Source organism: Girardinichthys multiradiatus, chromosome 9, assembly GCF_021462225.1.
Source record: "Girardinichthys multiradiatus isolate DD_20200921_A chromosome 9, DD_fGirMul_XY1, whole genome shotgun sequence".
NCBI lineage: Eukaryota > Metazoa > Chordata > Actinopteri > Cyprinodontiformes > Goodeidae > Girardinichthys > Girardinichthys multiradiatus.
In genome coordinates this window covers 39,719,022-39,732,370 of record NC_061802.1, presented here as the reverse complement: position 1 = coordinate 39,732,370, position 13,349 = coordinate 39,719,022, and the positions used below count along the sequence as shown (strand labels likewise).

At 37.9% G+C, this 13,349-nt stretch overlaps 1 protein-coding gene across 1 annotated transcript in view; it reads right to left on the bottom strand.

Annotated features, from left to right (window-relative positions):
• The window catches only part of oca2 (oculocutaneous albinism II), a 78,159-nt gene that overhangs the window by 12,283 nt on the left and 52,527 nt on the right, over positions 1 to 13,349 (bottom strand). The window contains exons 19-23 of the mRNA XM_047374117.1: positions 11,778 to 11,905; positions 11,065 to 11,124; positions 8,656 to 8,760; positions 7,648 to 7,741; positions 5,685 to 5,778 (exon numbers count right to left, since the gene is read on the bottom strand). Of these exons, the coding sequence (XP_047230073.1) occupies positions 5,685 to 5,778; positions 7,648 to 7,741; positions 8,656 to 8,760; positions 11,065 to 11,124; positions 11,778 to 11,905 (481 nt within the window). The remainder of the gene's footprint in view (positions 1 to 5,684; positions 5,779 to 7,647; positions 7,742 to 8,655; positions 8,761 to 11,064; positions 11,125 to 11,777; positions 11,906 to 13,349) is intronic.

The following is a 13,349-nucleotide window of genomic DNA, read 5'->3' as shown; positions in this document are numbered from 1 at the left end:
GGTCATCCCAATGTGCCTTCAGTAAGGGGAAAAAATAGATAAAAACAATATACCTAAAACAGAGGTGGCACACATATAGCTACTACTTGTGATATAATTATTTTTTTCGCTACTGCAAAACAAATTGAAGAGGAAGTAAAAATAAATATAAATCTGTTATTAAAAATTTAATTATTAGCAGAGGTACCTGAGTTACTTTTAGCAACAGCGATCAATTTTTCCACATGCTTAATGATGTTTATTGTAGCTTTATTAATTTGAAGTAAACCCTACTTGCAAAAATGAAATTCTCTGTTTAATGCCAGTCACTATAGTGAATTTTTGTCACTTTTCATCATTACACACAGAGCATGTTGCAGTCCCATCAGTCAAACCTTTAAGGTATTTCAAGATGGTTTCATTTTAGACCTAATCAGACTCATATTTATCAACCTTTCATCATCATTGACCACCTCTGATTCTCTAACAGTTAAACTGCAGGTATGTCTGGCTGTTACATCAGTTGAGTGGAAATTATTAGTGAGCAGGTGGAAACTGGGGAGGCAGCCTGCCTTTTATAAAATGGCATTTTTCTTTTTTATTTTAACCATCACCAAGCTCTCAAATCAAGCTTTCAGCAAGGTTTCACACTGTATGACTGGTTTCACATTTTTAACATTACTAACTGTACTGTTGACGTTTTTTTCTGAACAATTAGTTTATAAAAGCTCAATGAATTTCCCAGTAAACATCCCCATATATTGTTTTACAGAAGTATTAATGCCCCTTAAAATTATTCATATTGTGTCCCATTACAACCACAACCTAAAATGTATTTTTGGGGGATTTTAGGTGATAAAATGCATAATGTGAAGTGGAAGGAAAGCAGTATATGTTTTTTGAAATCGTTTACATATAAAAATCTAAAAGATTAGGCATGCATTTCTATTCAGAACCATTTTACTCCAAAACCTCCAAAGACTATATAGAGCAACCAATCTACTTCAGAGGTCACCTAATTAGTAAGTAGATCCCATGTGTGGGTAATTTATTCTTATAAATCTAACTGTTCTATGAAGGCATCAGAGGTTTGTTGGAGAACAATATGCAAGGCAAGTTTATTTGCATAGCACTTTTCAGCATCAAGGCTATTTTGAAGTGCTTTACATGATGAAAACATAGGAAAGGAAAACACAGAAAAATGTGCACAGCATTGGCATGATAAAGGAAAATAAAGAAAAGTTGGACTACAGACAGTGCAAATTAATAATATTTTAGTTAATAGTTAGAATGGAATAGTCAAATTCCACTCTAAACAAATGGGTATTTACCCCTTGATTTATAAGAACTTAGGGTTTCAACATTTCTTCAGTTTTCTAGAAGTTTGTTCCCAATTAGTGAGGCAAGGACTGAATGCTGCTTCTTTTTGTTTTGTTCTGATTCTGGGGGTCTGAAGTAGACTTGAACCAGAAGATATGAGATGTCTGCAAGGTTAATACGACCACAAATATTTAATGTATTGTGGTTGCTGAGCCAGTCAGCGATTTATAAACCAACACAAGCATAGAGTAGGAAGCCAGTATAGGGACGATAGAACTGGGGTGATGTGCTCTGAGTTAGAAGCAGCATTCTGGATCAGCTGCAGCTGTTTGATTAACATCCACGCATTGATTTGTTTTATGCATACACAACACTTAAATGAGTTCATAGTCACCTGGTGACATTGTAATGTAGAGCTGTGTGTCATCTGCATAGTTATGGTAACTTATCTTTTGTTATAATATAAACTGTAGATGCTGAATAGAAGCATCACCAAAATGGAGCCTTGGGGAACACTGCATGTGATCTTTATTAACTCCAATGTAAAGTTAAAAAAAAGCCCCTGTCCTTCAAGTATCACTGAAACCAGTCAAGTGCTGTTCCAGAAAGACCAAACCAGTTCTCCAGTCGCTCCATTAATAAATCGTGGTCAAAAGTGGTCAATGCAGAACTGAGGTTCAATAATACCAGCACTGTGGTCTTTCACAGTCTGCATGTATGTGGATGTCATTGAAAACCTTGACAAGGGCAGTCTCGCTACTATGGTGAGCACAGTAACCTGACTGGAAGATGTCAGACATGACATGAAGGTATTTAAACTGTTAAAATACAACTTTTCGATCGCAACTTGTCCAGATTATTCCTTTTCAACAGTGGTTTGATAATTGCTGTTTTTAAGGCCTGGGCGAAAATACCTGACAAAAAGGGATGAGTTTATTATGTGAACCACTGACGGTGTTCCTTCAGCCTGGACCCTGTGCCCAATTTGGGCGTGGAGTAAGTTGTATTCTGATCTTGGCAAGGTTTTTCCATGTTGTCAGTGAAATCCAGGGGAGGGGAGTCTGTGCTGAGTGGAGAGAATGGAGAGGTTGGTGGGGTCTTGGGGGAAGGAGGTTTAGAGGTTTCAACTTGTTGGTGTAGATGTAGTCCCTTTGTGGGTCATTTTTTCTTCCATGGATCATCTTTATCGCAGCAGGCTGCAGTTGACATTCTAAATAGTTGTACTTTCTTATTGTCTCTTGTTTGTGCTGGACACTGCTGGTGTGTTTAAAGCTTGGAAAATCTTTTTGTATCCAAATCCGACGTTAAACTTCTCCACAACAGTATCTCAGACCTGCCTGGTGTGTTCCTTGGTCTTCATGATGCTCTCTGCGCTTTGAACAGAACCCTGAGACTATCACAGAGCAGGTGCATTTATACGGAGACTTGATTACACACAGGTGGATTCTATTTATCATCATCAGTCATTTGGGACAACATTGGATCATTCAGAGATCCTCACTGAACTTCTGGAGTGAGTTTGCTGCACTGAAAGTAAAGGGGCCGAATAATATTGTATGCCACACTTTTCAGTTTTTTATTTGTTAAAAAAGTTTGACACATCCAATAAATTTCATTCCACTTCAAGATTATGTCCCACTTGTTGATTCTTCACAAAAAATTAGAATTTTATATCTTTATGTTTGAAGCCTGAAATGTGGCAAAAGGTTGAAAAGTTCAAGGGGGCCGAATACTTTTGCAAGGCACTGTAGGAGTGTAATGGAAACTCTGTGTGCTGTCTGTATGGCATAAGGCTGGGCATTTTCCTGTAATAATATTCTAACAGGCTGTGTTAACTCAAGTTCACTATTGCCAATTTCATTTAGTCTCTTTCTTAGCCCCATTGCTAATTATACTGGTCTACTCAGCAGGTTACTTTATCGCCTCTGATGACAGAAGGTCTGAGTGAATATGCATTATCTTTGTAGCTGGTCTGGGTTATGAACTGTCCCAAACAGTTTAAATCACCTTGTGGCTCAGTATCTTCTTTGCTTTCTGCAGGGGACTTTTTAGCTGTAGTGATTTATACACAGCCTCGCTCATTACACTACAGTCAGCTCCAGAGTCTATCTTGAAATTTACAGGCTTCGCTGTTTAAAGTCGCTGTCCATTCATCATTATGTGACTTGCTATTAACTGTGCCCAGGTAATAGTGTTCATTTTGTTTTTCACACTCAGTAACTTCACTCACCAGCCTACTTTTGCATATCCTCTCCCAATGTTCTGTTTTCACACCTGTTGGAGGTAGAATGGGTAGATGAGCGCTTATCCTGCTGGTTTTGTGGTGTTTTCCCACATCGTCCACATCTGTTTTTATTTTCGTCATCTTTTGGCCTGTGTGTTTCTCTGTGTGGGCATTGCAATCTTGCGAATGTGCTACCGTGATGCTGCGCCACCTGCTAAATCTCACTGAACTGTTCTCCTTGTTGGTTTACCAGCATTTAAACCTCCTCTGACTGCTGCACCTCCTGTACTGTCATCTCTAAAATGAGGTTCGAGATGAGTTGCAGCTTCTGGGAGAAATTCTTATTCAAAATGCCAACTACAATCCGGTCTCTCATGTGTTCTTCGCAGTTTCCACCAAAGTCACAATGCTGACAGTTCATAAAGAGAGTGAATGAACCTTTCCACCCAATATCCCATGTTCTGTGCTCTCTGGCTGAAAAACACACATTCGTGGATAACGTTCTGCCTCGGAACATTTAATGAACATTTAATGAACACCAGTAATGCAGAACTGGTACATTTGATTGCCAGTGCATACAACCACTGACTGTCCAAGTACATGGTCACTTATGTTACTCCCCTGTGCTGTAAAGCAGATGTCGTAACCAGACAAGGTTTTGCACTGTTGTATTTCTGTGTGTTCAGTTGGTTTGTTCCTATAATTTGTTGTGACCACAGCCCGCTATTGTTTTCTCCTTGGTGCTGATGTCGAAGAGACATTTCTCTGTATTGCCAAGCCAATTTATTTAGGGTTCTTCCCTTTAGCCATCTTCCCAGATCTGAAGGAAGAGATTTGCACCAAAAGAGTTCCAGGGAGTGCTGTTGGTCATTTTACTCTCATTTACATCAGCATTCTGTTTCTTGGTGGTGCTAGTTAGCTCTCTGTCAGTCTTTTCACTCTTTTAAATCATCGGTATGGTCGTTTCATTTCGATACCCAGCATTTACTTGCACGTTCACTTCAAGCCGATGTATTTTCCTTTCCATCACTGCAATTTTCTAGAGAGGTCTGTCTCAGCCATCTAAGGAGAAGGGAGGCATCTTGTGTTGATTACCTTGTGCTGCTTTAAGTGCTGCTGCTCCTAGCTTTGTCTGTTCCTTCTCTCAAAGGCAATTAAAATAAAAAAAATTCACTGAAAAATCCTTGAGTCTCACTGATTTAAGTAGTTTAGTACAACATTTCTGTAGTTTTGGCTGAGAGATAACAAGTTAACAGTAAAATAATGTTAACAAACAGAGAGCAAGGGGAGACAGTGTCCGAGCAAGCAGAGAGATGGAGGCACATAGTAAAGAGCACAAGTTAGCAAACTGCATCATTAAGACAAAGAAACACAGCAGACAAGACAGAGAGAAAGATTTAGAGACGTTCAAAGAAGGGTTAGGTTATAACATAATATCCCAAGTTTGAACATCTCACAGAGCTCTGTCCAATCTATCATCTGAAAATAGAAAGACTATGGCAGAAATGTAAGGGTACCTAGACATTACCATCCCACTAACCTGACAGACCAGGCAAGGACAGCATTAATCAGAGAAGCAGGCAAGAGACACATTGTAACTTTGGAGGAGCTGCAAAGAACCAGTGCACAGGTGGGAGAATTTGCTGACAGGAGAATTAATAATTGTACATTCCACAAAACCAGGTCTTAATAGCAAAATGGTCTGAAACAAGCCATTGTTCAAAGTAGGCTATGAGAGGCTGTGCTTACTCCATGCATGGGAATCAGAAAACATGCTGAAGATGTTCAGATTCTTGTTTTTAAGAAAACTGAAAACTCTTTATCTTATTTGTTCTTTTTTACTATAGAGCTCTACTTTGTGTGGGTTTATCACATAAAATACCAATACATTACATGGATGGTTGGGATTATAATGTCAAAAAATATCTAAATACTTTTGTGCTTCACTGATAATGGAATGAAGTTCACAGTTTGACTTGTGTGATTTTTGTCACACCTTATGCACATTGCTGACAATTGGTACTCCAACATAAGACAGACATGAATGTGTAAGTATTCACTTTAAAGGGGCCTATGGTACAGGTTTCCCAAACAAACACTTTAAAAGAGCAACCTTTCAAACACAGGTTATAAGTCAGGATGTTAAAGGAGAGAGGCTTACTTGAAGAACTCCACAAAGGAAAAGCCATATCCATGTTGCTCAGCGATGCCTGCACACACAACATTGGCTGATGCCCCAATCAATGTGCCATTTCCTAAAGAGACATTATAAAATAAAGGTAAGCTGGAAGCACAACTCTTAAAACGACCAGAACCAGTTTTATCTTTCAGTCCCACAAAATATTTATCTTTGTTAACGAGCAAATTGTACTCCTGCACAGGTTTGAAATGCATAAAAAGCAGGATAAAATTAAAAAAAATTCAAAATGTGTTTGTTTGTTCCATTCAAAACTTAAAGTGTAGAGCAAGGAAACAAGAAGAGTGTTTCTAAGGTTGTAGTCATTTCACAAAATGGTAAATCATTTTGTAAGAGCTATTATTTTTAGTGACATTCAGTAATGACACTGATAACTATTCTTTCTATTGTTTAGTCTCAACCTGCCTTTTTTTCTGGACAAGTCTTTTGGAAGTGAATTAAGATTATGTAAACCTTCTCTGTTCAGAAATAGCATAATGTGGCATGTATCCTTTAATTATCACAGACTTCAAAAGGATAAAATAAATAGGTAGACATGTTCATTCCAAGCTCTCCCTGTAAGTCCCATCTTTGGCTTCTCCTTAAGGTACTTGTAAGTAATGCAGATGTCTTTCATTAGAATGGATGGAGTGGTAGGGGAGAAGAGGTGGAACCAAAGAAACAGGAGAACCACAGGCACTGTCTTAATCGGTTATCTTTGGAAAGAGGTTTGCTAAAGGAGAACATGAGGATGCACAGGTGTGTCCTTTGAGCAAGTGTTTTTGAATGATTTACTGCTCCGGTCATAAGTTACGTCTATGCATATATTCATCATGACCAGGAAGGTCAGAACTTTAATGTCAGCTTTCAATGAGTTATTAGAGCTGCCCTTTTTTTAGGACGAGGTGATAATGGAACATACAGAACAAAACAAATTTTGTACAAATCTGATTCCTGACAGAAATTTGTATATGGACACAAATACATACTTTCATCTAGATTCATTGATGGACAAAGGAATGGACAGCCACCCCTGAACTGATCTTAGGCCATGCAGACTGACCAGGTCTGGTAATTGTGTGAAGACTTTGAGGGCAACTTTTTAGGGCACATTTAACCAAATATTAAAGGGGACATATCATGCCAAATTAACTTTTTTAGCCCTTAAACACATGTTGTTGTGTACTTCCAGTCTGCACAGAAAAGTTTAATTTAGTCTCTCCAGGTGTTGCATAGATATCTTTATATTCTGTTCAGGTCATATTTATCATTTATCATATTTACCTATATTTTCTGCTTTATTCCTGTTTACATCACAAATGATGTTGAATGTCAAGTGCTGCAGAACTGTCCATCGGCTCCTAATTTAGCCATACATGGACCTTTCAAAGAATTTATGACTTAACCAGAAATTCATTATAAATAAAAAACTATTTACTTTTTTAGTAAAAATAACAAACCTGCAAAATAATCAAAAAATAAAACTCAATACAGATTAGGTTGTTTTAATTGTTTCAATGACCATGTGAATCCAGTTTGTTAGTGCTCAGGTCTCAAAAGCTGTTGATGTGGGAGTGGTACGGGACAGCAACTCGATACAAATCTGTCATACTTCAGTATATGAAACTGAAACACTTTGACAGCTCCTTCTGTTTGTGTCCTTCCCACCCTAACAAAGCCACACTGCGATGAAGGGCTAAACGCTGAGTGTAGCAGAGCCTGAAGAAGCTGTATGTTGAGGACCTTGAAGCAGCTCTCTGAAGAATGAATAAAATCCAAATATCCAGCCTTCCCAGGGGAGAGACACAGATGCCAAAACTGTGGCTGTCACCTAAAGCATTTGATGCCAGAGGCCATTCTTATAGATCCACATCTCTGAGGAAGAGATCAAACTGTAAAGTCCCCTGCTGTCAGGGGACTTCATTTCTATTAAAGAATGAAAACTTACCACCAAGGCAGGCCCCCATTGCCAAAGCAAAGATGAGAGGCTTCACGGGCAGGTTCACGTCTGCATCCTGACTCAGGTTGATGAGAACCGGAATCTGGGAGAATCAGCGGTACATTGAAATCACAAAAATATACATTTATTTTGATAAAGCACAGAGACATCAAATATTTTCTGTATTAAAAAGCAAACACCATTTTTTAGTAAGAAAATATCCTGATAACATTTTTGTTTATATATTTACTTGGGAATCAGAGAAGGTCAACATAGTACTACATCTGTGAGTATTTCAATGTCTATCCATTTACTGAACCACTAGAAAATTGATCAAATCTGTAATTTCTATTAGAAATCAGATATTGCTGAAAAGAGCTAAAGTTTAAATGATCAGAAAAACCTTTCCTTTAGCTAAAACGTTACATCCAAAATGGAATATGTTACTGTGCATCTACAGCATGAATGCTTTCTGGTTAACATGTCAAAGAAACGCCTTGAAACCTTTTCCTTTCCTAACGGCTCGATTATTAAAACAACCTGCCTCCAGTTAGCTACATTATAGAGCTTCCAGGATTAGTCAAAGGTATTCTGGATTCAAGTTGGTATTACTGTGAAAGGATGCTATTCTACAAAAACAAAAAGAAATATGAATAGTAAAAGATTTTTTAAATACTTGCTCACAAGGCAGCGGCAGACTTTACGTTGAGGGATAGTGTTCACATGAAATGTTCTAATTAGCTGTTCGACCAAGTTGTGGCAATCCTTAAAAGTACTTTTTTCCAACAATACCTGATGGCCTTTTACTTTTTAAATTGTAAGAAGACATAAAAGCCCCAAAAACACTTGAAGGTAAAACTATCTTGATTTAACAATTCTTAAAATTTAAAACTCAAACTTTTCCATTTTAACCTTTAAATATGGATTTTTAATTCCATTCTTTCACCTGTGTATAGCCTAGCAGATGTTTATCGATATAAAACAAACTACAAGGAAAATTACTCTGACAAGTCCTACCATGGCGGCAGTAAAGGGGATGTTGTCGATGAGAGAAGAAGCCAGAGCTGAGATCCACATCACTAAGATAATGGCCAGAGCCAAGCGCTGGTCTTCTGGCACCGCCTGGGAGGGGAGATAATCAGAGCAGTGGATAACCAGTATAGTTGATGGTGTTTGCCTTTCTACATCAGCCAGTCTGTGACCTAAATAAAACACACCTAATATGATCAATCTTTGAGATGGAGCTGTGTGATGACAGATCCACAGGTGGTTGGTTTGATTTTTGTCCTGAGAGCTCTGCCAGTTCTCTGCATGCAGCCTGATGCCATTTAATGTCAGGATGCTGAAACACCAGGGGACTTAGCCCTGAAACATTAAAAATTTTAACTGGACAACAGTGCCATTAAAATGTTACAGAACATGAACTAGTTATCTGCTAAGCCTGAGTACATAAAATAAGCAACAATGAGTACACTATGTTTATTTTTTTTATATTGTTAGCAGTTATACTAATACAGACAAAAAACATCCTGGAGCTTTGAGGTAGTTATTACTCAAGTATACATTAAATAAAGTAGATAATTTACTAAAGCATGAGCCTTTGGTGGGTCTTTGATCATTTTTTTTCATTAACCATATTTCTAGTTTGTGGTTTGTTTGTTTTTTTCGTTTATTATTCTGCTTTGAGCACACTGAACAATGTTATAAAGTCTTATAAAAACTTGACAAAATGAGTGAAAAAAGTTGTCAAAATCCAAAGTGCCTTCTCTAAAGCTGCACTTTAAAGAGGCAAGATGCAAGAAAAATTTGACTCCTATGGACAGAAAAACAAAACAAATTTGTTTTTGTAATTCCACAGCTCAGGTGGGAGAATCTGTTGATAAGGCAATGATTAGAGCACTCCACAAACCCCACCTTTATGGAAGAGTGGCATGAAGTCATTGTTTAAGTAGATACATAAGAAGTCCTGTTTAGATTTTCCTACAGGCCATGTAGGGGACAAAACATGTGGAAGAAGAAGCTCAGGCCAGATTAGACCTAATCTCAATTTTTTGGTCCACATGGAAAACACTGCGTTGAGGAAAACTAACATTGTGCATCATCCTAAAGACACCATCCCCACGGTGAAACATGGTGGTGGCAGGTTCATGCTGTGGGGATGGCGTTTTTTCCAGCAGGGAAAAGGAAGCTGGTCAGAGTTTTGTGCTTATCTGCTATAACAGAGCTTCAGATCCCCTTGTAATGATTATTGAGATGATGCGCTGCGAGAACAATCAAATGTGTGTGCCTGTTTAAGTTGTTGTGGTCAGCAAAATACATGCATCTATGGCACCATCGGTGAATAGTGTCAAATTTTGTGAAGCAGATACTAATTGTGGAAAACGCAAAGAAATCTGCTTGTTAATTTAAAGTGCTGTGAAAAAGCATTTCCACCTTTACAGAATGTTTGTTTTGTTTTAGTATAAAACGTTTCTGGCCATCAAACAAATTCTAATGTCAGACAAAGATGACCTGAGTACATCGAAATAGCTGTTATCAAATGAGGATTATATTTATTAAGGGAAAAAGCTACCCAAACCAATATGACCTTGTGGGAAAATGTTGTCAGATTGTCACATCATGAATTACATAAAATAAACCATATGTTTCATAAAGCATATTAATTAAATTGTATTTGCTCTTCTTTGTATGATATTAAAATGTATTTGATAGTCTGAAACATTTGAGAGCAACATAAAAGCAAGAGGGCAAATATTTCAACAGCATTGTATGTAAACATATTAAATGATGGAAATATTTTAGATGCTAATGCATAATGATTAATAGATCTTTATGTTTAAAATTTCATTCCTTCATGAAATCTAAGGCTATTCGGATATAGTCCATGGCTTCAGCTTCAAATGTCCAGGTCTGAAGATGTTTTTTGTTGGAACTTGTTTGCATGGTGGAGAGGAGGGAAGCATATCAACCAGTTAAATGAAACTATGCCTCCTCTTTCACCTTACCTCCAGTGATATCATCACAGAAAGGCCATGCAGCTCTACCCACCTTGCTGTTCATTGTTTGGGAAACTCAGCAAGTTAGGGATCCACAATAGCACACCACCTGTCATGTGTGATTATTAGACTCAGACAGGACTGGTGGCTAAACATAAGCTGACGTACCTATTACTGGTTCAATTCTCAGCTAAGAGACAACTCGCTCGCACTGTGCACAGAGGCAGGAATATGGGTGAGAATTACCAGAGACCTCAGCAACCACTGGCAGCAATGAGACGTAAACAAAATAATTGAATTCAGAGCTGTGCAGAGCCAAAGGATCAATATGCATAAAATGCAATATCAAATCACCTGTGCCCAATTATGAGTTATGCCAGCCGAGCAGATACCTGAGCGATGATGGCTCCGAATCAAAGAAAGGACTCACTTTTATCAGCAGGGCTGTCTGCTCTCCAATATAGTCGATGAGCTGCAGCTGGGCTAAAGCCTGAAAAATGAAAAGGAGATCAATAATAAGTAAAAAGTCAGGAGAAAATTACTTAGAGGTGGGAAGAAAGAGGAAAAAAAGCTATTTGGCTTCTATTTAGCAGTCATTAAAAGCAGACAGAGATAAATGTGTCCTTTTTATTATATCTGACACTGAGAGCTATATATACTTAAATATATATCTCCACATGCTGGTAGGTAGTCCTTATGGGAGATACATGTCTAACACTATACAGACTTCAATGATTCCAACAAAGTTTAAGCCACATCTGTGTCAAAAGACAGAAACAAGAGAAATCTCATTGTGTCAACAACATGGACATTTTTCTCTCCCTTCACAGCATGACTCGTAGGTGAAAAAACTGGTAATTACTTTTCACAATGTGAGCTCACTGCCAAGCTGCATTTAGGTCACACCCAAGTGTGCTGTCAATACAGTTAAGCTAACTAATAAAGCTGTTTCTTCTAGTATCTAGTGAAGCAGTTTGTCAAAGAAGAAGACACCAGATTCTCACACACTAACTGGATGTACTAAGAGCCTTAGTTCAATATCAGTGTTTGATCTCCTCTTTGGCTGTTAGTTTAAATTATCTGGAATAAAATAGAAACACACTTTCCAACAAATGCCACAAATAAGGCCTGCGTGTTAAGTACCTCCATCAAAACAAAGAGGCCTGCAAAGAACAATAGCGTGGCCCACTCCACCCGGTGCAGGATGATCTCAAAGTCTTGGACATCGGCCAGAACTAAAAGCCAGAGAGCACCCAGGATAGCGATCCAACCTGAAAGAGAGGGAGAGGAAAGGAAACACCACCCGATGATAGCCTTCACAGTCAGGCAAAAACTGCATCCAAGACGGTTTTTATTTTTTATTTTTTTTTATATAATGAGAAGAAATTCTCTTGTAAATGTATTCATACCCGTCAGACATTTCACTTTTTTTATTTACAACTTGAAACATCCATGTATTTTATTTTGACCAACATAAAGTACAACTTGAATTTGTATTCAGCCCTGCTGAAATCATACTTTGCAGAATCAAGGTTTGCTGCGATTATACAGCTTTATGTCTTCAAGTCTTGCCTCAGATCATAATAGGACCTTTTAAAATCCCTTTTTCCAAGTCAAGTCAAGTCAGGTCTTTGAAGGCCAACTCCAAGTCAAGTCTCAAGTATCTAACGCCTGACCTTAGACCTTGTTTGATGTTTATTAACAGTTATCTTTTAGTCTTTTACCATTTACTTCACCATCCAGAAATCTGCCAAATGGTGTTTTATATCATTTTGAAAATTGATCAAGTGTAATATTTGCGTCATTTGAAATAATGAGAGATTAAAACCTGAATAAAACATGTTAATGTTAAATTTCATTATAAATCTAAATTTTTGTGTCTTTGTAATGACTTAGTGAACACCTGTTTGTCCCTATATTGTCCACACCTTTTTATATTGTACTATTTGAAGAGTTTTCTTCTCCTCACTTCCCACAGCGACAACTGTCGGAGCTAAGTTATCTTATTTTGTTTCCTAAATGATCAAAAGTCATTTAATCCACAAACACTCAGCTTGGACTCCTGCTTTACTTGCACTGCCATAATTGCACAATGATCACCTGCACTGTTGTATTGCTCTTGCATCTTATACTGCTCTATATTTACTCTCACTCACTTAAGATTGTGCACATATATTTACATTATATTGTAGATATGTTTACACTGTTTAATTTGTACTGTATTGCACCAACTACGCCAAAACAAATTCCTTGTATGTCCAAAAACGTACTTGGCAATAAAGCTTTTCTGATTCTGATTCTGATTAATATAGTGTTCATTTGGTCATTATTATGAACCACCAGCTAACATGAACAGTTACAATCCTTTAACATCCCATGCTCCACCAACGTCCCTGGCTAATAATCAAGCGCACCCATTTTACAGTAAAACATGCGAAGCAGCTGCAGTATGCAGCTTACGCACCAGCTTCCTTTCAATCTTCATTACATATTAATAAGACTTGAGTCTCAGACCAGGAGTTCAAGTCAAGTCTCAAACCTTTATGGCGCAATTCGAGTCTCTGCAACTTAAGTGCGACTCGAGTTGGAGTCTCGAACTGAAGGCACACTCTCTGTCTAAACCATTCCATTATAGCTCTGGCTTCATATTTAGAGTTGTGCTGGAGGAAGGTGAACCTCCATCCCAATCTGAAGTCTTTATCAGCCTCTAATAGG